The sequence below is a fragment of the Carya illinoinensis genome, chromosome 15 (genome assembly GCF_018687715.1).
Source record: "Carya illinoinensis cultivar Pawnee chromosome 15, C.illinoinensisPawnee_v1, whole genome shotgun sequence".
Classification (NCBI taxonomy): Eukaryota; Viridiplantae; Streptophyta; class Magnoliopsida; order Fagales; family Juglandaceae; genus Carya; species Carya illinoinensis.
In genome coordinates, this window is record NC_056766.1 from 41,465,822 (window position 1) to 41,488,318 (window position 22,497).

At 34.8% G+C, this 22,497-nt stretch overlaps 1 protein-coding gene and 3 long non-coding RNA genes across 18 annotated transcripts in view; 2 read left to right on the forward strand and 2 right to left on the reverse strand.

Moving 5' to 3' along the window:
- LOC122297078 overlaps positions 1 to 21,035 on the reverse strand; it is a 93,118-nt gene extending 72,083 nt beyond the window's left edge. For 12 of the 14 annotated variants that reach the window (XR_006238628.1, XR_006238629.1, XR_006238619.1 and 9 more), the window contains exons 1-3: positions 20,714 to 21,035; positions 19,722 to 19,775; positions 19,376 to 19,529 (exon numbers count right to left, since the gene is read on the reverse strand). Coding sequence is in view for 3 of the 14 variants with exons in the window: in XM_043106978.1 (XP_042962912.1) it covers positions 19,376 to 19,529; positions 19,722 to 19,761 (194 nt within the window). In the remaining 11 variants the exon portion in view is untranslated. Of the gene's footprint in view, positions 1 to 19,375; positions 19,530 to 19,721; positions 19,776 to 19,917; positions 20,037 to 20,128; positions 20,195 to 20,713 lie in introns of all 14 variants that reach the window. The other 2 variants (XR_006238621.1, XR_006238622.1) reach the window with 2 other exon arrangements.
- Positions 9,148 to 12,273, forward strand: LOC122297095. Its single transcript, XR_006238653.1, has 3 exons — positions 9,148 to 11,288; positions 11,381 to 11,452; positions 11,591 to 12,273. It is a non-coding gene; the product is annotated as an uncharacterized LOC122297095 (long non-coding RNA).
- On the reverse strand, positions 13,738 to 15,497 carry LOC122297086. Of its 2 annotated transcripts, XR_006238642.1 has the most exons (3): positions 15,289 to 15,497; positions 14,554 to 14,906; positions 13,738 to 14,086 (listed from the first exon to the last, which is right to left on the reverse strand). It is a non-coding gene; the product is annotated as an uncharacterized LOC122297086 (long non-coding RNA). The 2 variants fall into 2 exon arrangements; XR_006238641.1 differs by lacking the exon at positions 13,738 to 14,086 and having other exon boundaries at positions 14,397 to 14,906.
- Positions 16,663 to 18,468, forward strand: LOC122297092. The gene is made up of 2 exons (XR_006238651.1): positions 16,663 to 17,764; positions 17,894 to 18,468. It is a non-coding gene; the product is annotated as an uncharacterized LOC122297092 (long non-coding RNA).
- Positions 21,036 to 22,497: the final 1,462 nt, after the last annotated feature.

Sequence of the window (22,497 nt, forward strand, 5' to 3'; positions counted from 1 at the left end):
CCATGAGGGCAAACCGTGGCTTTTTTGACAACGTCTTGTTTATTCTAGTGCCTTATGATGGGATCATGCAACCAGGGCGGATTGCTTTTGATCATGAAACATTTTGGATACAGATTCACATACTACCTCTGGGTTGTATGTCGATGGAATGGGGGAAACAGATTGGTGACTCAGTAGGGAGATGCGTGGAAGTTGACGTGGAGAGTGATGGAGTAGGGTGGGGGAAATGTTTAAGAGTGAAGGTTGATATGCCGTTGTGCAAAGCTATTGCAAGAGGAAGGTTCATCAGTGTCTAGGGAGAGAAACTATGGATTCATTTTCGCTATGAGAAGCTACCAAAAATATGTTTCACATGTGGGTGGATTACACATGGGGAGGAAGGATGCGCTATTAAAAAAGATGACAATGGGAGTGATGGTCCCAAAGGCATGCAGTTTGGGTCATGGCTTCGTGCTGAGAACTCTGGCCTGCGGCGATGGTCCTCTCGAGCAATGGTTATTCCGGCAAAGGCGAGTGGAAGAAGGGCCCTGAAATGGGAAGTGACGACGGGGATAGGGAGGCAGAGGTCTCTGGAAGCAACATGACACGTAGGTGGCAGGGACAAGGTTCTGTTAAAGGGCAGTACAGACAATTTACGCCCTACGTAACTGAATTTGAGGCTGCACCAGAAAAGGTAATGGATGTAGTAGGGGGAGTGGGAAAGGTACCTACGGAACAAATGGAATGCCATGCGGGGGAATCTGACAGTGGGGACCATGAGTGCGTGAAGGAGACCCCTCTACAGATGCAACAGAAACAAAAGCACGAAGGGGTAACCACAACAAATGGGACTACGAGAAACCAATGCATGGAGGACAGTAATGACAATGGGCCTGGAGAGCCTGAAGAACAAAGATATGAATCTGAAGGTGGGCCTGGTGCATCCGAGAGACTTGTACATGATGGTGGATTCGGAGGACAGAGGAATGAAACTAATGATGGGCCTCTATGTTTAAAAACACCCTCTCTTGTAGGCATGCACGAGGTAGAAGTGGTTGAGGCCCCGATACTTTCTTTGAGTATGAAGGAGAAGGGAGTGGGAGATAGGTGGAAACGTAGATCCCGTGCCAAGTATGTAGACTTTCCTGCAACAAGGAGATCATCTAGCAACAAGAGAAAGGTGGAGGTGAGTGACGAAGCCACATGTTTCTTGACTAAAGCTAGAAAGATAGTAAATGGTGACATACAAGAAAATATTGCACTATCACAGAAAATGGTGGAGGCTGCTAGTCAGCCCCACCAAGTGTTATGAAAACATTGAGTTGGAATTCCCGTGGGCTTGGGAACCCACGTGGAATTCGAAACCTTCGTGACCTTGTTATGAAGGAAGATCCCGACATTTTGTTCATTCAGGAAACTAGACTAAGAGTTTCTGAAATGGACAAGTGTAAGCATAGGTTGGGCTCTGAAAACTATTTAGCAGTGAGTTGTGAGGAAAGAAGGGGAGGACTGGCTTTAATTTGGAAGACAGAAGTGGATCTAACTATATTACAATACTCGAAAAACCATAAACATGCTATAGTTGCTGAAGAAGAACAAGAGAGAAGAATGTGGTTTTTAACAGGCATCTATGGCTTCCCTGAGGTGGCCATCAGACACTTGACATGGGCTTTTATACGATCACTGAAGAGTGTTGACAACTTGGGGTGGTTATTAATTGGTGACTTTAATGAAATCATACACCAATCTGAGAAGTGGGGGGAGTGGACAGACCAGAATGGCAAATGAAGAATTTTAGAGATGCTATAGATGATTGTGGTATTAAGGACTTGGGGTACCAAGGATTTCCATACACGTGGTCCAATAGAAGAGAGGAATCTGAGTGCATAAGTGCTTGACTCGACAGGGCTCTAGCTAATGAAGTTTGGTGCTCAAATAACCCTTTGGCAAGTGTGGTACATGGTTCAGTAGCCTACTCTAACCATATCCCTTTGTGGGTGGATACGACTGGACATCAAACAAGTAGGAGGGGACACAAACCTTTAAGATTCGAATCAATGTGGTTAGGAGAGGAAGGCTGCTCTAAACTAATCAAGGATTCATGGAGGGATAGGAGCAAAAAAGATGGGATAAAGACTTTGATGCAATGGACTCAAAAGGTGGGGGAGAAACTGAAAGTGTGGAACAAAAAAAGCTTTGGCAATGTACAAGTCAAAATTGCAGAGGCAAAAGAAAATCTATGTCTGTTACAAAAAAGGGATCCTGCAGGTTTGAATTCTCAAGAAAACATAAGCGCCAGGGAAGAAGTGAACAAATGGTTAGGAAGGGAGGAGGAAATGTGGCATCAGAGATCTAAGGCTTTGTGGATTCAGGCAGGGGACCAAAACTCAAGATACTTTCACTCTAAAGCCTCACATAGGAAAAAGAAGAACACCATAAAGAGGCTACAAGATGAGCAAGACAAGTGGAAAGAAGGAAGAGATATGGAAGAGTTAGTGGTAAACTATTTTCAACAGCTGTTCTCTAGCTCAGAGGAGAGGGACCATACTGAGTCTGTTGCTAGGGTGGAGAGCAAAGTAACATCTCTTATGAATGAAGAATTGGTGAAACCCTTTACTGCAGCAGAAGTCAATTTGGCCCTTTCTCAAATGCATCCAACAAAGGCCCCTGGACCCGATGGTATGCCCCCTATCTTCTATCAAAAATACTGGAGTACAATAGGTTCTTCAGTGACTGAGGTAGTGCTAGAGTCCTTAAATACTGGTGTGTTTCCAAAAGAGTTAAACCATACTTTCATTTGTCTAATCCCTAAAAAACAGAACCCCACTAAAGTAGCTGATTTTAGACCTATTAGCTTGTGTAATGTTCTTTATAAACTCATGTCCAAAGTTATAGCTAATAGGCTGAAAGCTTTACTCCCTATGTTAATATCTGCTTCTTAGTTAGCTTTTGTACCAGGTAGATTAATCACTGATAATGTGTTAGTGGCTTATGAAATTGTTCACTTTCTAAGACACAAAAGAGGGGGAAAGAAAGGCTATATGTCCATCAAGTTGGATATGAGCAAAGCCTACGATCGAGTTGAGTGGGATTTTCTGGAAAGAATCATGGTTCATATGGGATTTGAGGCCAGGTGGATTAATTTAATAATGAATTGTGTGTCCTCAGTCTCTTTCTCAGTCATGCTGAATGGTGTACCAACAGGGTGTATTAAACCTACTCGTGGATTGAGACAAGGGGACCCCTTGTCCTCTTACCTCTTTCTCCTATGCACTAAGGGTTTAGTTAGTATTTTGAAGCAAGCAGCCTTGAATTCAATGATACCTGGTATCCGTATTTGCAGAGGGGCTCCAGCCATAAACCACTTATTTTTTGCTGATGACAATGTCATCTTCTGTAAAGCTGATGTCCAAACAAATCTTGAACTACAAAGAATCCTAAAGAGGTATGAACTGGCATCTAGGTAGAAATTGAATATGGATAAGACAAGTATGGTTTTCAGCAGCAATGTAAGTGTCCCTATGAAAGAGGAAACAAGGAACATGTGGGGGGGAAGTGCTATTCAGCAGTATGAAAAATACTTGGGATTGCCTCCAATGATAGGTAGGAAGAAGTCTAATGCTTTCTCGGAAATTAAGTCAAGAGTATGGAAGAAATTGCAATGTTGGAAGGAAAAACAACTATCTCAAGGAGGAAAGGAAATACTACTGAAGGCAGTAGCTTTGGCTATTCCTACTTATGCTATGAGTTGTTTCAAATTGCCAGACTGCCTGTTTAGAGAACTTGAAAGCTTGATGGCCAGATTCTGGTGGGGTAGAACTGAAAACAACAAAATAATTCATTGGGTGAGTTGGAAGAACTTGTGCAAATGAAAGTTTCAAGGGGGGCTGGGTTTTAAAGAACTAAAGCTGTTTAACAAAGCCCTTCTTGCTAAACAAGGTTGGAGGTTGGTCACACACTCGGGCTCCTTGATGTACCAAGTGTTTAAAGCAAAATATTTCCCAAGAGGGGAATTTTTGGATTCAAAGCTTGGTCATAATCCATCCTATGCATGGAGAGAGATTTGGGATACTAGAGCTTTCTTAAAGCAGGGTTGTCAAAGGAGGGTAGGGGATGGAAAAAATATCAGGATTTGGCATGATCACTGGATCCCAGGGTACAGAAATTTGTTGCATGAATATATAGGAGGAGAGAGTCAGGACAGAAAAATTGAAACAGTGGACACTCTTATCAGTGGGGAAACCAGATGGTGGGACACTTCAAAAGTTTGAGCTCTATTCAATCCAATTATAGCAGAGAAGATACTGAAAATAGTAATCTGTCCAAAGGACTATGAAGATAGATGGGTGTGGACTGAAGAGAGAAGTGGGGAGTTCAGTGTTCATAGTGCTTATAAGCTGCTACAAAAAGGCATTTATGATGCAGTAGGGCAGAGTTCAAACAGCAGTAGCTTCAATAGCCTTTGGAGAGCAATATGGAAGATGAAGTTGCCTCTGAAAATAAGGATTTTTGCATGGAAATTATGCAAGGACTGCTTACCAACAGGATTGAACTTAATGGAGTTCTGGAAAGGCCAGCTTCCAAAACTGTTTGATATATAGAAACCTTTCCATTTCATTGACCTAATCAATCATGTGCATAAAACAGACACTACAGAGGAGCTGCAGTTTTTCTGTCTGAGCATGGAGTTTCTGGTATAGGAGAAACCGAAAGATACACGATATGGTTGTTTTGCCTATAAAACAAGTTGTGGACCATGCCCTCTCAGTTCAGTCCAATTATGCTTCCTGTTCTCAACAGAAAAACCCAGACCATATCAAACTAAATGGTCTCTGGAGCCCCCCTCCTGAGGGGTTTCTAAAGCTCAATATTGATGGTGCTTTATTTTTTGATCAAAAGAAAGCAGGAGTTGGGGCAGTGCTTCGGGATGGAAGGGGTGAAGTAATATTTGCAGCTAGCAATATAGAATGCTTTATAGAAGAACTAGAAACTATTGAACTAGTGGCAGTCTTAAGGGGCCTTCAATTATGCATACAATCAGGTATATCAAAGCTGATGGTGGAGTCAGATTGCAAGCTGCTAGTGGAAAAGCTGCAACAAGAATCTCAACAGGATGCCTCACACTTAGGAACTTTGACCTCTGAAGTTAAAAGATTAATGTCTCACTTTGATGTCTGTCTATGTAAACATGTGAGTTGCGTAGGTAACATGGCTGCTCATAAGCTAGCTAGAATGGCTTAGAATGTGGATGATTTGGTTGTATGGGGGGAATCTGTACCAGAACCTATTGCCCATGTTATTTGGGTGGATAAGGTTTCTTGTAATCCCTAATGCAATATAGAAAAGCCATTTACTATCAAAAAAAAAAAAAAAGACTATACGATAATAATGCATGACAGCTTTACAAAAATCTTATACCTAGGCCATAAACTTTTTCGATTACTTTCCTTTTATTAATTAATGGTGGTGGGCCTCTTCTCGAGGCCAGCCATTCATTCCTAATAAATGACTATAAAATTAAATTTATAAATTAATATAATTTATATGAAATGTTAAATTTATTTTATAATAAAAATAATTGTAATAATTTAATATATTATATTATATTAATTTATAAATTTATTTTTATATTATATCATATTAATTTGAAGTCGTTTGCATTCCAGCTGGTCCTCAACAGTCGGTACTAAGAGGACAAGAGGACTGGTTATGTTTGGAACTTCGGTTGTACGTCGCTTGGAAGGGGTGTAGGCCCGCCAATGTTCATAATTTTGTTTGGAAATTTCGAAATAGTCCCTTAATTTATATATAAATATATATTTATATATAATGTACGTCTTTCTTTTGACGTCTTGAAAACATTGTGTTTGTGCACATCTAATTGGTAAATGAATATATCAAGTATATATCAATTTTAATAACTTATTGGTAAATAAATGAGACCGGAGAAGCTTTTTGGCAACTTCCTTTCTTCTTTTTATTTATTTGTTATTCATTTTCGATTTGTTATTTGGTAGCCAAGATTTAATTCAAGTTTTAAAGTCTAATGCAAATTTAGAATTAAGTAATTTTTAAAACTTTTTTTATAAACTAAATATTTCCATGTAAAGAATACCATAAACTAAAATATTATGCAATGAAGCTTAACAAAGTTGAATCAACCAACCAAGTAGTTGTGATCAAATATTTAGATCAAAGCGTTTAAGCATATTTGTCAATAAATAAATAGAGAAATAATTTAGTCACAAAGTAAAAGTAAATTTACAAATTAAAGTAGATCTAATATAACAAATAAAACTATATCAGTTTATGAATTTATTTTATGAATTTCTTTATAACTGTACCACTTCTCAAATAAATATAACTCTAGCAGTACTATATTATAAAGTTGCATACGCGATGGAAAAATAAAAAATAAAAATCCAAACCCTTCAAAGTTTTAATCCATGAAATATTTACCTCAATTGACAATATAATTTCTGTATTATATTTAGTTATTATATTAGGGGCTGTTTAGATTCAGAAATCATTTCATCTCATCTCTATTTTAATAATGTTTTATTCAAATTTCATCTAAAACTATCTTATCTCATCTTATCTCACTATCCAAACAGTGTAATTCTTAATAGAGAGACATAAAGATAACATAGGAGTTAAGAAAGCTGAAATGAAAGTAAGAGCTCAAATAGGTTATGGAATGGTGCTAGCAAATGACAATGGTTGGAAGGGGCCAGAAGGTGAAGTAGACTTGACGATTATGATAGGACTGCACAATAATATCACACGACAGCTTTATAAAAGAATAATAATACATTTTCACATACATTCGTTGTCACGATGTTGGCCACAAGCTTATACGTTGGTCACAAGCTTCTTCAATAATTTTCCTTTTATTCAGTGTGCCTCTTCTCGCTGTCATTCATTCATTCCTAATAAGTAACTAGAAAATTAAATTTATAAATTAATATAATTTGTATGGTATATTAAATTTATTTTATAATAAAAATTAGGGGTGTACAACGGTCGGTCCGGACCGAAAAAACCGATTGGACCGAACCGAACCAAGCAAATGCATGGCCGGTTTCGGTCTTGCCATTTTGCTAAAATCGGTCTTCGGTCCGGTCCACGGTCCAGGTTTCCCTGGACCGAACCGGACCGGACCGACCGAATTAATATTTAAAAAAAAAACTTATATATTTATTTTATATAATTAATATGTCATTTTCATCTAACCTATTAGACTATTACCATTTACAATATAAAATTTTAAATATATAATTACAAATTAATATATTATAATTAACCAAGGTATGTTATAATATATTAATATTATTATCAATTAACTTATCACCAATTCACCATTAAGTAATTACTATTACTAACATCTACATCTATATCTAATTAAAGTGTATAGATTAATTTTTTGTAAATTACCTAAGTTGTGAGTAAATATAAAGCAATTTGTAAATTGTAAATTAACTAACCTAATGGCTAATACCAATTTCCCATTAACTAATTAGTAACATGATAACATCTACAATTCTACATCTATGACCTAAATTGCAAGTAAATATAAAGCATGTTTGTATAATTAAATTATTTATGCTTATTACTTCCTATACAAAATGTAAATATATAGCTCATTCCTCATTATGCATTAACTTAGAAGTTAGAACAATCATAATACATTGATAGTTTGATATACTCTAGTTAGTAACAAAGTAGCAATTAACATCATCAATATAATATTAATTATATATTTTTTTAATCAGTTAATTAAATAATTATATTGAATAGTTTACTTAATTTAAATTTTACTAATTCAAATAATTTCTTTTATTAATTTATGTGTTAAAAACATAGAAAAAGTGAGAAGACATATTTAGTAAGGGAAGAAACGGCGCCGTTTAGTGCAAAAAGGGACCTAAACGGCGCCGTGCAGTAGATGGCCGAATTTATATTGTTTGCCCTTTCCCTTGTTAAAACGGCGCCATTTAGGATTGTTTATAATCCAAACGGCGTCGTTATGTGTAGCCCTAAAAATGAATTCACATTCCCTCACCCCGGTCCCGTCGCCCTCCCCCGATTCCCTCTCATTTCAACTTTCAGACTCTCTCTCTCAGATCTCTCTCGTTCTCCCCTAGCCCCCCCATTCCCTGAAGGCTGAGTCCGTGACGGCGTGACCAATAGAAAATTTCATCTCATTCCTGGGAAGACAGTTCGCAGCGACAGACGGTAAGGATAAATGTCCCTTTCCGGTTTTATTTCTTGATTTCGTGAATCTGGGCATCTCGGTTTCAAAATGTGAATTTATGATTCTTGAATCTAGGTTTCTTGTTGTTGAATCTAAATATTGTGTGATTTCGTGGTGATTACTGATTAGTGATACATTTTGTTGAAATGGCTTGAATAAATATGATGAATCTATTATCTGAGATGGCTCGGTTTAATTAGAATGAATAAATATGATTTGCTTGTTAAGAATTAGAAAGAGATGTTTATATTGAGAATTCTTCTCTAAAAATAAACACACAAAAAAAAAAAAAAAACCTTTTTCCCAGTTGGTTGCAATTTACAGTGTTTAAACTCGATTTCTCTTCAGCCATGTTTCTGCAAATTAACAACTCAAATGTTTCTTTGAAGAATGAGGTATTGACCCTACTGAAAAAAGTTGATAGTAAGAACATTTATATGAACGAGAAACCAGGGGAAGTGGAGATATGTACCTGCCTTGGAGAGAGATTCAATGTAATATACTTTTGGTACTAGGAAGGAACCAGTCTTGACCTTCCCTCTCAAATTTGGTTATAAAATCATAATCTAACGACCAGTTAGAAAGGGATTGATCGAATAATTGATGTACATCTACACCCAGTACATCCATTTAGTCAAGTTCATTAGGTTGCAAGTTTAGGGGAAGGGATTCCGCAGCCTCTTTACATGCTAGAGGGATTTTGGCCATATTTTATATTCATTCTCTCTCATATTTAACTTAGCACAATATTTATATTCATTTCCTTTCATTTGGCCCACTTAAAGTTTATATTTTGACTTTAGGCCATATTCTGTTTTTTTTTGTAGAGTTTATAACATTTACTATTTTTGTAAAGTTTATAATATTTATGCAAATTCATTTTCTGACTTTTAGTATATTTTTGTAGATGGACCAGATTCAAGATATGAATCCACAAGACTCTACTACAGATGATGTAGAGTCAACTATGCCTACACAAAGTGGTACAGCCGTACCTCCACCACCCAATGAAAGTGGTAGACATAGGTCAATGGTTTGGGATCACTTTACTAAAATACCAAACGGTGATCCAAGTAAACTTAGGGTTAAATGTAATTATTGTACTGCTTTGTATGCATGTGATACGAAGACCAACGGTACAAAGTCCATGAAATATCACATTGAGAAACAATGTAAGAAATGTCTTTTTAATAGGACGGATAAGTCTCAAACTACTCTAACTTGGAAGGCGGATGGAGGAAGTGGTAGTGGGGAACTTGTGTCTATAGCCTTTAGTGTTGATGCTTGTAGACAAAGTTTAGCATAGATGATAATTCTTGATGAGTTACCCTTTAGGTTTGTTGAATGAGAGGGTTTCAAGAAGTTTATGCTTATTGTTTGTCCTAAGTGGGTAACGATTCCATCCCGTGTTACGGTTGCGAAGGATTGCTTTAATGTGTATATGAGGGAAAAAAATAAGTTGAGAAGTGCTCTTCAAGGGTAACGAATTTCCCTCACTATGGATACATGGACATCCGTGCAAAATCTCAATTATATGTGTCTTACTGCACACTTTATTGATGATGATTGGAATCTACACAAGAGGATTCTTTCTTTTTGTTTGGTTGAGAATCACAAGGGGGATACACTTGGTAAGGCTATTGAGATGTGTTTGCATGATTGGGGGTGACCAAAATATCTTGCTATCACACTTGATAGCGCAAGTTCTAATAATGGTGCAGTTTCTTATTTGAAGAAAAAAACCAAGTATAGGAAGGATACTATTTTGGAACATGAATTCTTGCATGTTCGATACTGTGCCCATATCTTAAACTTAATTGTTTGTGAGGGGTTGAAGGAATTTGATGAGTCTATTGCGAAGGTGAGAGGTGTTGTAAAATATGTGAAGTCTTCACCTCAAAGGTGGAGTATGTTTAAAAAATGTGTACAGTTGAAAGAATTTACACGCAAAAGTGGCATTTGCTTAGATGTACCGACTAGGTGGAACTCCACCTATCTTATGCTAGAGAGAGCTTCAAAATTTCAAAGAGCGTTTGAACGGTTGGAAGAAGAAGATTCGGCTTTCCTTATTAGTATTGGAGATGATGATGACGATGATGAGGATGATGTGAAGCAAGTAGTGAATAGGAGAACGTCAAAAAAGTTGGGGCCTCCCAATAAATATCGATTAGGAGAAGGCAAAGTTGTTTGTAAAGTTTATTAAACTAATTCATGATGCAATTTTAACACTTTTCAGGGGGTCTATATGCAACTTGCAACTCTTTTTTTCCGGAGTTAGCTACAATATCCGATGCAATTGATTAGGAGTGTCAAAATCAAAACCTTGTGGTGGGATCAATGGCTACAAATATGAAGAAAAAATTTAACAAATATTGGGGCAACTTGGATAATATGAATATGTTGTTGTTTGTTAGGATTCTTCTTGATCCTCGGTACAATATGCGATATCTTGACTTTGAGTTGGAAGGGATGTATGCCCATGATCCCACAAAAGAAGTTGATTTGAGTTGTTCAGTGAAGAATACTTTAACCCGCATGTATGAGGCATACCTTGCAAATGAAGAAGTGAGCAACTCTTTACAACAACAACAGCAGCCTAGAAGTTTATCACGTGAAAATGTAAATCTTACAGGTGAAGATGGTGCAAGTACAGACGTGGACGTTCGTGCACAAAGAATGGCCATATTTAAGCAACGGTTGCAGTCGGAGGACTCTCTTGAAAGCAAGTAAGAGGTTGATAGATACCTAGATGAAAAGTGTGAGACAGACAATGTAAGTTTTGACATTCTAGTTTGGTGGAAGGTTAACTCATTTAGATATTGTGTGCTTTCAAAAATTGTACGCGATGTACTTGCAATACCAGTCTCTCCAGTTGCCTCTGAATCTTGCTTTAGCATGGCGGGTCGTGTTCTTGATCCTTTCTGAAATAATTTATCTCCAATGATGGTTGAGGGCCTCATTTGTACACAAAACTGGCTTCGTTCTTCATCTATTCCAATCAGCCTTAGGACTATAATGGATGATGTGGAGGATTTTGAGAGGCAGTTGGATATGGGTATGTTTATTATTTACTTCATTTTCTAATTTTTATGATCTATATATGTAGTGAAAATTTATATAAATTATTTTTTTTCCTTTATTGTATAGCATTTGCTCAGGAGGGTGAAAATTCTATGGAGGCGTCAAATACAATGTCTACATCTAATGCAAATTCATGAGGTGAGAACTTGAATTGTTTTCTTTAAAATTTCAAATTATTTTCTTCAATTGTGACGTGTCCAATTTAGTTTTACTTTTGTATTGTCTCTCATTGAACTTTTGTGTCCTATTTGGCAACATTTCGTTTGGTGATGAAAGCTTTGACGAGATCAAGTGTGCCGTTTAGAGATCAAATCTTAGTTATTTGTTATTTGTATTAGTTATTATTTAGTCATTTGTAATTTGTAATATCACTTTATTAGTTATTATGGCTAGAAGCCTAGATGCATGGATTGTAAATTGTAATATTTTTTGTGTCATTTGCTTAACTTTTTTTGGTTTCTTATTTTATTTTTTTTTCCCTTTTATTTGGACTTTTGGATGTTTAGTTGGCATGTTTAGTTAAGAATTAGATGTACTCTTTAACTTTTTTCTTTTTCTTTTGAAATATGGATGTTTAGTTGGCATAGAATTAGATGTATTAAATTTCATTTGATATAAAATATTGCTTGTATGTGAGGATTTGACATGAATTGTTGGATTTTTTTTATTTTTTATTTGGATGTAAAAGTGGTGCTCTTGAGGTTTTAATGAAGTCATGGGTCCTTTGCAAGTCATTAATTTAGACATTAAGTCATGGTTCTTTTGCAATTTATGCGTCTTTTTCAATTTTTCTTACTTTTTTTTTCTTGTAAAATCTTTTATTCAAATTTATTGTATATAGATAATTTTCTTTTTATGCTTAATTTTATTTTGCATTCAAATCTTTTTTTTTTTTTTGTATTTTTTGACTTAAAATTAGATAAAATATTAATGGGATTTCACTGTTGGGCCGATTGGGCCCATGGGCCACATGGTCCATATTTGGACCGACCGGACTGGACCGCCCCGAAAGGGACCGACCGGACTGGTCCTTATTGCATTTCGGTCCGGTCCAGGGTGGGAAAACCCTGGACCGAATTGGTCCAATCCGGTCTGCAAATCACCCTGTGGACCGACCAGACCGGACCGAATTCACCCCTAATGTATTCTATAGATTCTATTGTACAATCAAATTCAGGAACCCTTTGAAGGCTTCAGCAACCTTTAAGGTAAAGTGATTTCATTGTTTCGACTTGCATTCAAACAAATCAGAAATGTCTTCTTTGTCTTAAAAATGTCTGTAGATTATGATGTCATATGTTTTTATTTATAGATTAAGAAAAAAAAGAATCCATAATAATGATGTAAATTAGGACATTTTAAATCTAAGAAATATTGTTCTTTCTTTTGCTTTTATATATTTTCTAATCATATATTTTTCTAATCAAATGAATAATCACTCAAATGCATTGAAAAAAAAAAAAAAAACTCAAATGCATGCACTACATCAACATGTACTATATATATTGATATAAAATGAAAAGATCAAAATTAAATTATTTTATTATGGCTTTTCGATTCTACTGCAAAATATATACCATGTAGATAAAATAAAATAAATTTTTTATTTTATTTTTTTAATTTAACAAAACTAAAATTAGCATTTTTAGTTTAGGTAGAGATCTCATAATAGTAAAGTTTATAAATTAACTAATATGATTTTTTGTTGTATATTATAGTTTCTTTTACTTTACTTTCATTTCAAAAAATTTTAAAGTATCAAATTAAGTCACAATATTTGATAAATTATAGGATTTATTTTTATAAACTTAACAATTAAAAAAAAGGAATATCATGATATCTTATTGAAAAATCTCGAAATAGATCAATAATAACTGTTTTGACACAAATTAACCATATTGCTAAAATTAAATGACGATATATACTTGGTTTGGGATCGGAGTCTATGAAGGAATGGAATAGAAAGGAATAGAGAAATATTATATGTTATATATATAAGAGGATGATAGGACAATGATAAATAAAATATTATTTTCTTTAAATATATAAATAGCTCTAGAATGTGTTTTTGGTTTTTATTTTTAATTTTTGAGTTTTTTTAATTATTATTATTATTATTTTACCTTTTGTCTTATTGAAGATCGCTAGAGGTTTTGACCATTATTATTATTATTATTATTTATCTATTTAATGGTATAAAAGACATTAATCTAACAATTAACTCTAACAAAAATAAATGTTAAGCTAAATTCTTGGTCCACGCATACTTTCTTAATTTACATTTTTTTTTTTTTTTGTGATTGGGAGTATAGGAGGGAATGTAATAGAAAGGAATAGGATAATTTTCATACGTTTTGATAATTTTTTAATTAGTACTAAATTTATAAAGATGTAAAATTAACAAACGAAACATTTTATGATTATTTAGACCCAAAAGCATGCTGAAATAAAATGCTCAAAGTGAATGAATCAAAGTCCCGTAGGATCAACCCTCTATTGGTTATGGTACATGTTGCTTGAAGGCAATTTGTAGATCTTGGAGTTGAAACTCCCTGATCTGTGATTAGAACAATATCTTCGAGATCATGTTCCTGCACTAGAACACTATGCGCAATATTCATCAGACACTACGTCTCCCATAACAGAATTTCCATGCAAGAAGGTCGTGCCACCTGTCCAGACTAATTAGCTTTCACCATCCTCAAGTGAAAATGGCCAAGATCAAGCTGTGTGTTTCTGAGCAAATGGTGATATATATGACGAGCAATATTCCTAAGAAATAAGGAAAAATAAGGAGTGCATGTGTTTTAGTATTTTGTATACAGATTTAATATGCACGCCAACACAAAGTAGGATCACATATAGACCTCACACCACCATATTGAGTTGTCAACTTTGGAACAAAAGATGAATTATTACAGGGTCCGGCCATGTGAAGATCAAAACTAGCTTTGTATATTTTAGTTTTGGGAGCACGATTTGAAAGTTAATCAAGAACACAAGAAGCATTTTGGGTAATGAATGAAGAAAAACTTGTAGGTTGATCATTCATGTTATGAGTGGTTTGATCATTCATGTTGTGTTGTCAATGGCAGTCAAATTCAAGTTGTAATCATGTTCATAGGTAGAGGACATCTGAATGATCTTTTGTGTTTTCTACATGCTTATGTGGTAAATGGACTCAACTTTTAATGTATAATGAGCTTGAATTACAAGAAAACTCAACATTCAGACCTTACCCGTTTGGCTTAAAAAGCTAATCTAGTGCAAAGTACTTCGACCAACATGATCTCCAGATTCCTGAAATCCCCGTGTCAAGCATTTTCTCGTTGTAATATTTGGCATGCCATTAATAATTTAATAGTGATCTCAACACTAGGAAATGAAAGAGATCGAATGCAGAGCTTTCAAAATTTGCTTTGATAATAGCACACAGAGCTATTCCTCTGATCTCATCCAACTATAGATCACTCCCATCAATATCTATTTCACATAATTCAGTATTATTTGAAGCCTCCTTACAGTGGTTGAACCACTCAAGAATCGTATCTACCGGAAATATAATGCGGCCAAAATAGTCATTTAGATGTCCCTGTCAAACATATATCACAAAGTCTCAACCATAAAATTATATATAAAAACACACAAACATGTAAAAAAGAGAAAAACACATACATGTCATGACATTCGAGCAATTCAATCCATCTTAGTGCTCTTAAGTTGCTGATTTTGAATTCGAACTTTTTTTGGATGGAAGCTCTAGAATTTCTTAAAGTTGCAGGCAATCAGTCAATACAAGGTGCTTTAATCCAACAACACTTTTGATGGATGTGAGAAGACTAATGGTATCTTCCAAACTACAAAGGTAACATACTGCCTTAAGGAGACCTGATTTTGATTCAAATGTAGCAATGAGAGTGATTCTCCACTTGATGAAATTTCATATTCATTTGTAGACAAAACAGAATGGATACCACTTCCACCTTCTTTCTAAGCACACCAAGCCCTGAACAAGCTCCAAGAGAAAGTATCTTTAGCTGCTGCAACTGAAGAATGTAATTTAGATGTCCCAGCCAATTTCAAACATATATCACAAAGTTTCAACTATAAAATTATAAATCAAAACACACACAAACATGTAGCAAAAGAAAGAAACATCAAAGACACAGAGAAAGGGGCAGGGGAAGATATGGGGGGAGAGAGAGAGAGAGAGAGAGAGAGAGAGAGAGAGAGAGAGACCTCAGTCAACGAAGGATTTTCCACATGATTCGCTATATTCACCAACATTTCATAGCAATCGAGCAATTCAATCCATCTAAGTGCTCTAAGATGAGACAATCCGTCAACACAAGGTGCTTTAGTCCAAAAACACTTTTGATGCATGTGGGAAGACTAACAACATCACTCCTCGATTGATATAGATCTTCCAAATTACAAATTAAGTAATATAGTGCCATAAGGAGACCTGATTTTGATAAGAGGCTACCTTCATAATTCAAATGTGGCAATGAGACTGATTCTCTGCCACTTAATGAATTTCAGATTCAATTGTACTCATCAACATGATACAAACCCAAGTGCCCACCACCAACTAAATCCCACCCATGCTACGGAAAGGTTGGTCTCATCTAACTATGCACACCCAAGTCCAAGTTCTAAATCCCAATCTTCATTTTAAATCATCATCAGCCTCCTCCAAGTCCACAATGCTCAAGGTTGAAGATCGATCTTTGTCGGTTTAGAAAAATCATGAATAAATAACGATCTTGGAATTATTATAGTAATAATGTTGCAAAAACATTAACAATTTGCAGTGATTTATATCGCTGCAGGCAGTCTTCGTTGTTGTCACAAATGTATACATACCAACCATGGTTAATTATTGTAGGTAAAATTTTTCTCAGCGATTTTCTCTCTGGAAAATCTTAGTTATAATACTGAATTTTGGTTGGAAAATCTTATTTGCGGCAAATATACCGCAGAAAATAAATATTTGAGGTGGTAAAAGCGATCCAGATAATAATTTGCAACCAAAAAATCATATTATCTACAGTTATTGTTGCAAATACTATTTGCGGTGAAATAATTTTGCCGCAAAAGCCAATGAAAACTAAAAAAAATCTTACAAATGAACATAAAAGAAATTTCTTCTATATCCATTTGTAAACTTTTTTCTACTTTTAATAAAGGGAAGCACGCGATAACAAATATCAAAAAATTAGAAACAATTTATAATTAGTAATACATAGAAACCAAGACATAACAATTACAAATAAGCATCCCCAACTTGTGGGTAAGGAGGGGGGGGGGGGGGGGAGGGGGGGTAATATTTTCTCTACAAACATGCAATTACATCTAGTTTAAAGTTCAAAAAGTTTATTCTAGGAGAAGCAAACTTTTTTTCATGAAGAGCTCATGATTTCCATGAAAAAAAAAGCAAGAGGAACAAGCCAATAGTTTATAGTTTATAGTTTGGTCTAAAAAAAAGCATGAAGGCCTTATAGTTTATAAGGAACAAGCCAATAGCTCCTTATAAACTATAAGGCCTCAAAGACTCTATTTTTAGACCAAGACCAGATCTGTATAGGGAGATTTACGTGCCTTGAAAATTATGTTTTACAGACCTAATGACCATAAGAAGGGTAAGTTGAACAAGGTTAGAATTGTACAGCATTACATAAAAGGAGTTATAATTTTCTTGGATTCTTTTTGGGTTAACCAAATAGGATATGTATTGGACCTTATTTCTTATCCTTTTTTGCCTTTTCAGCTTTCTTCTCAGGTTTTGATAAAAGTCCTCTTAGGTAAGAGCCTTGATTTCTTACGGAGTTGATGATCTAGAACAGGAAAGGGGATAAAAAAATAAATCTTTGAAGAAGGCTGATTGGTATGCCTAATGTACTTCCAACAATGAAGAGAGACTGATTTTCCTTTAAAGAAGCATGATTATGTCATATTACTTGACATCATGAGGCATGAGTGCTCAAGGCATGTTTTGAAGTATTGCATGCATATTTATCAATCAAAGCCAGATATGAAAAAAGCTTGTGGAATAAATTATTTCACTACTAGCATGCTTAGAACTTCAATTGCATTATCTCATGGTGACTTGTGAATAAGCATCCGTTGGCATTCCATGTATCTTAGAGAACATTTTTATGGGAAATTAGTACTCTTTTAAAGGTATTTTTTAGTTTAAGTGAACATAGAATGAACCTATCTCGAATTGTTTTGCAATAGCTCAAACCTTGCATTCATAGGATGCTTGTGGAATTTGCAGCAATCTCCTCGACCACTTTACTAGAATTTCAGTACATATGTATACACCAGGAATATTGAAACGTGTTCAAAGGCCTCAAAGAGTATGTTTTTAGACCAAGACCAGATATGTAAAGGGAGATTTAAGTGCCTTGAAAACTATGTTTTACAGACCTAATGACCATAAGAAGGGTAAGTTGAACAAGGTTAGAATTGTACAGCATTACATAAAAGGAGTTATAATTTTCTTGGATTCTTTTTGGGTTAACCAAATTGGATATGTATTGGACCTGATTTCTTATCCCTTTTTCGCCTTTTCAGCTTTCTATGAGACTATCACCTCTTCCCATATTGGAAAGGATGCTGGATGAATTGTTATATTAGGCATTAGAAGGTCACCATTAAAAGGCTGAAGTTAACGACCAAATTTATGTGTGAAGGGAAGAAAGGTAATGTGCGTGGAGCTGGTTTTCTTAACATTTGTGGCAAATGCATGCATTGAGATGAAATTAATTAATTTCTGTGCAAGTTAAGGGAATCTAATTGTTGGTGATTTTCTTTTTAATCAGACTCAAAGACTCTGTTTCTAGACCAAGACCAGATCTGTAAAGGGAGATTTAAGTGCCTTGAAAATTATGTTTTACAGACCTAATGACCATAAGAAGGGTAAGTTGAACAAGGTTAGAATTGTTCAACTATAATATAGGATTCGTAATCTGCTAATATTCCTGGCCTTGAAAATTAGATAGTCATTTTCCGCTATAATATAGGATTCGTAATCAAGAGTGAGTAAATGTAAAGGCAATGTATTTGAGTACTTGGTTGTAAACATTATTCTCTTGATTGTAAATATTCTGTACTTGAGAATGAATAAGCAGTTTCAGTTTTGCATTTTATCTTCATGTGGCAGTTTTGCACAGTGGTACTTTTATCTTTCCTAACAGATGAATATGTCCTATTTTGATTTGTATACATCAAAATGGTGAGCACATGGTGAATTGCCCTTGGTTAAAAAAAGGTTACTCACAAAGCATTACACGCTTGCAGCAATGAAGAGACAACCTCCATATCAGCTCCATCTAAACTAGCTTCCCTGTTTGGGTATTGGCATTTGTATTAGTAATGTTGGAAAGAAGGCTAGATGGAGTTGAGTTTACTTGGCATAGAAAACATCATCAAAATCAAGTAATAATCAAAATCCTAGAGCCAATGGAAAGCATTCATAGCAGTTTAAGGTACACAATCTTCCTGATAAAAAACTGAGCAGCATTTCCTAGCCATAAATATAACCCATAGATTTTAACGCTTAAACGCTTCTCCACTGGGAATACATTGATTTGTTTCCTTAAAAATGTTGAGAAAATGGATTACTTAGTCAAATGTTTACCATTTTGGTGACTGCTGGTAAATCAAATTACCTGAGAAGCTGGTAAAAATCTGTGAGTCAGTTGAGACTCATGACCTACCCTAAAAGAGAATAAGAGTGGAAAAAAAATACTCCTTTTTGATTTGCAGTAAATCATTTTGTGTTTATTTGGTCCCTAAAGTCCATTCAAGAATGCAATTTTTCCAAAAACTCGGGATGATAAGGATGAACCACATAGATGGATATTACTTACTCATTTGTCTTTCTCTGAAAATATTTCGAATGGTTGAGAGTACCACAAACATGCACAATACAATTATTAGTTAGTTCATGATAAGCTTGTTTAGTCAAAGGGCAAGAACCTACAGAAGAATGGAATTCATATGAAATGAACACAGCTTCCGTTATAGCAGACCAAGGGGGAAGGAAAACATTACCTTGCGATTGTTATTGACAACAGTTGCCTTATAAAGTGCAGTTGTTCCTGGATAGACAGCCAGCAGTTGTCTTCCAGGAGGGAAATCCTAGGCAGTAGAAGGGTCATTTCTCTTGGGGAAAGAAATAATATTCGACATGGGCAGCTTGTACTTCCTGAGAACAACAAGAAAAAAGGAGAAAAAATGTCACTCTCAGATGAATTATTCAATCATCCAGAAAACTAAAATAAATGGAAAGGTGTAGAACAAATTTTCCACCCTCAACTATAAGGTATTTTATACATTGTACCCTCAAACCAGAAGTTAAAATCCAGCTGTCAAGTGAGAGTCAATAAAAGATAGTTACCATTGGCCACCACCCTTATCATCATCACCCGGTTCCTCATCTAGTACTTCAAATCTGCACATAGAATTGCTTCCTCATAAGCAGGGAATAAAGTAAGTGACCTAGAAGAGTGCATTCTTTTTACCACTTCTGTTGATAATTACTGGCGAAAAAATAATTGCAAGAATCCACAGAATAAACAAACCAAGTGACTCACAAGCAGCTAGATGTCAGCTGCTGCATGAGCTCATTCAAGTTTATAAAATAACCGAATCTAGGCGATCCCTAATTTCCTCCCTCCAATGAGTCCCCAGGAGGCTCAAGCCATTGTATTAGCTATAGTCAACAACAAATTCTAGGATTAGCAACAACACTCGAAAATGCTGTTGAAAGTTTAGTTCTATGCTCCAATTAAACAATTAACACACCTGAGTTCTTAGCTTCTCATAATAGAATGGGATTCCAGTCCCTCCTAGGGAAGGACCAAACAAAATCTAACAGGAATTAAGAATATAAGAAAAACTTGCTTTAAATTCAAAGTTCAAATGAAAATTGGAAAGTTCCTCCAACGAACGAACAAAATTTCAATCTGATATGAAAATGAATCTATTTATCTCATCAACATGTTGGAATATGTGCCTATCTACAGTTCAAGTCTTAACATCAAGTCCAGATGCATAGCTTTATGTGGCTAGTAGAATATGTATTGGAATGTATATAAAGAAAACACTAACAACAGAAAAGCTAGGGATATTTACAAAAAGGGTATTCATAAAACTTACAAGAATGAAAGCTTAATTAAAGGTTAAAAATATATGGCTCATAATGGATAGTAGAATATGAAATATACAAAAGTAAATGACTAACTAAAGAAAATCTAGAGACATTCGCAAGATAGCAATTATCATTGAAAGCTTAAAAAGACAAAAGCTTAATTTTTTTGATGAAAGCTTAATCAAAAGGTTACAGCGTTCAGTCATGTTTTTGAAGGAACAAATAGTAGAATCATATACCTGTCCTTCTTCGTTGTTACCCTGAAGGTTCGAAAGGCAGAAGAGTATCAATTTGACCTATCAACAAGGTGGAAAAGCTGCAGCCGAGAAACAATCGAGTTATATATGCAAAGACATGTTTCTTACCAAAATAACATCAAAATAAAAGGAAAGAAGAAAGTAAAGTGAAGATGGAGGAGCGTCGCCTGAACAAAGAGACGCCGTCGCTGGGTGGCGCTGGGAAGAGATGCGAGTTCCTAGCGAGGGAGGAGGGTCGGTTTCGCGGCGGGATGGATGCAAAATTCGAATGGTGAAGAAAAGTAAAATTCGTTTTGCTTAAAAAAAAAAAGAGAAAGAAGAAGAAGAAGAAGAAAAAGGAAGACGGTTGATGTGCTAAAATAGCTAATGAGTAGTGATACGGTTAACCCTATCACTACTCATTTATTATTAGAAATTTTTTATTTTTTTATACTTTTCTTTTTAAGTATTTTTTTAACATTCGTAGTCATTAAGAAAAAATTTTAAAAATATATAATTTTACTAATAGTCATTTCTTTAATCATTAAGTAAAATAAAAAATTAAAAAAAATCAAATACAAAATGAGTAGTAAATAGGTAGTAAAATAGTAGTAATCCTATAATTTTCCTCTATATATAGTTAAACTCATGAAAAAAATATTTAAACTTTAGGGATTAGGGTTTTTCCCCTTTTTCTTTATTTAATTGTGATTTTAACGCGGTTTAGTGTTGCCGCAAATAGTTAAATAATCGTTGCAAACAATTAAATATCAAAAATAAAATTTAGTGATAAAAATAAATCTTCGTAAAAGACACAAAGGTGTTAAAATTGTTTTTTTCTACCTAAATTAATTGCCGTAATATACATTTTGTCGCAAAAGGTATATTTTTGTGATGAATTCCTAATTGTTGCAAATAAAATATAGAAAATGAGGTATGTTTTTTACATCCAGAATAAAATGCCACAAAAATACATAGAATTGTTCACTTACTCAGAAAGTTGCAACGAGCTAAAATTGGTCTTAAAAGACGAGTTTTAGCGTCAATTTCTCTAGGGACGGAAACGATTTGATCACAAAAGCCCTATATTCTTGTAGTGTCGAACATCCATGAAAATATTGATAAATTAGAAAGATTGATATTTCTAAACCTTTGGAACAATCTCTTGAACAAATTTAGATTCGCTTCCACCATTGCAAAAGGATCACAAGAAAAATAGAGATGATTTAGGCACAATTTCATTCTCATGTAATAAAAGATATTATTGGTCGGGTACGAAAAAAGTTACAGTCACATCCATGTCGACCCAAATCCCAATCCTCCTATGGGCGGGGTTGGCCATAAGTTAAGTACTAAATAAGGAAAATGATCACTAACAACTGTTGAAACTTATGAATTTTGAAAGGAGAATCATATCCTTGTTGACTTGGGAATGCTACTATGTTGTTCTAGTTATACCACTCATTTTGACCTATTGACTTGGCATTTTGTCATTCTTTGTTCACTATTTTCTTTGAACGGCAGTAATTTTTTTTTTTTCAGTACCTGGCATTACATGTTAAAAAATATAGGAAGATAGTCTCCCCCCACCGAAAAAAAAAAAAAAAACTACCATCATTTTTTAATTATAATTTATAACATATGCTTCAAAAAGTATTGATTTGCATTCTAAAGTACTATAGATAAACTTTACTTACTTAATTTAATGTGTAAATATATGCAATTTCTTTGGGTAGAAATTAATTAGATTTTAATTTTTTTTAATTTATGGTGTAAAATAAGGAAGA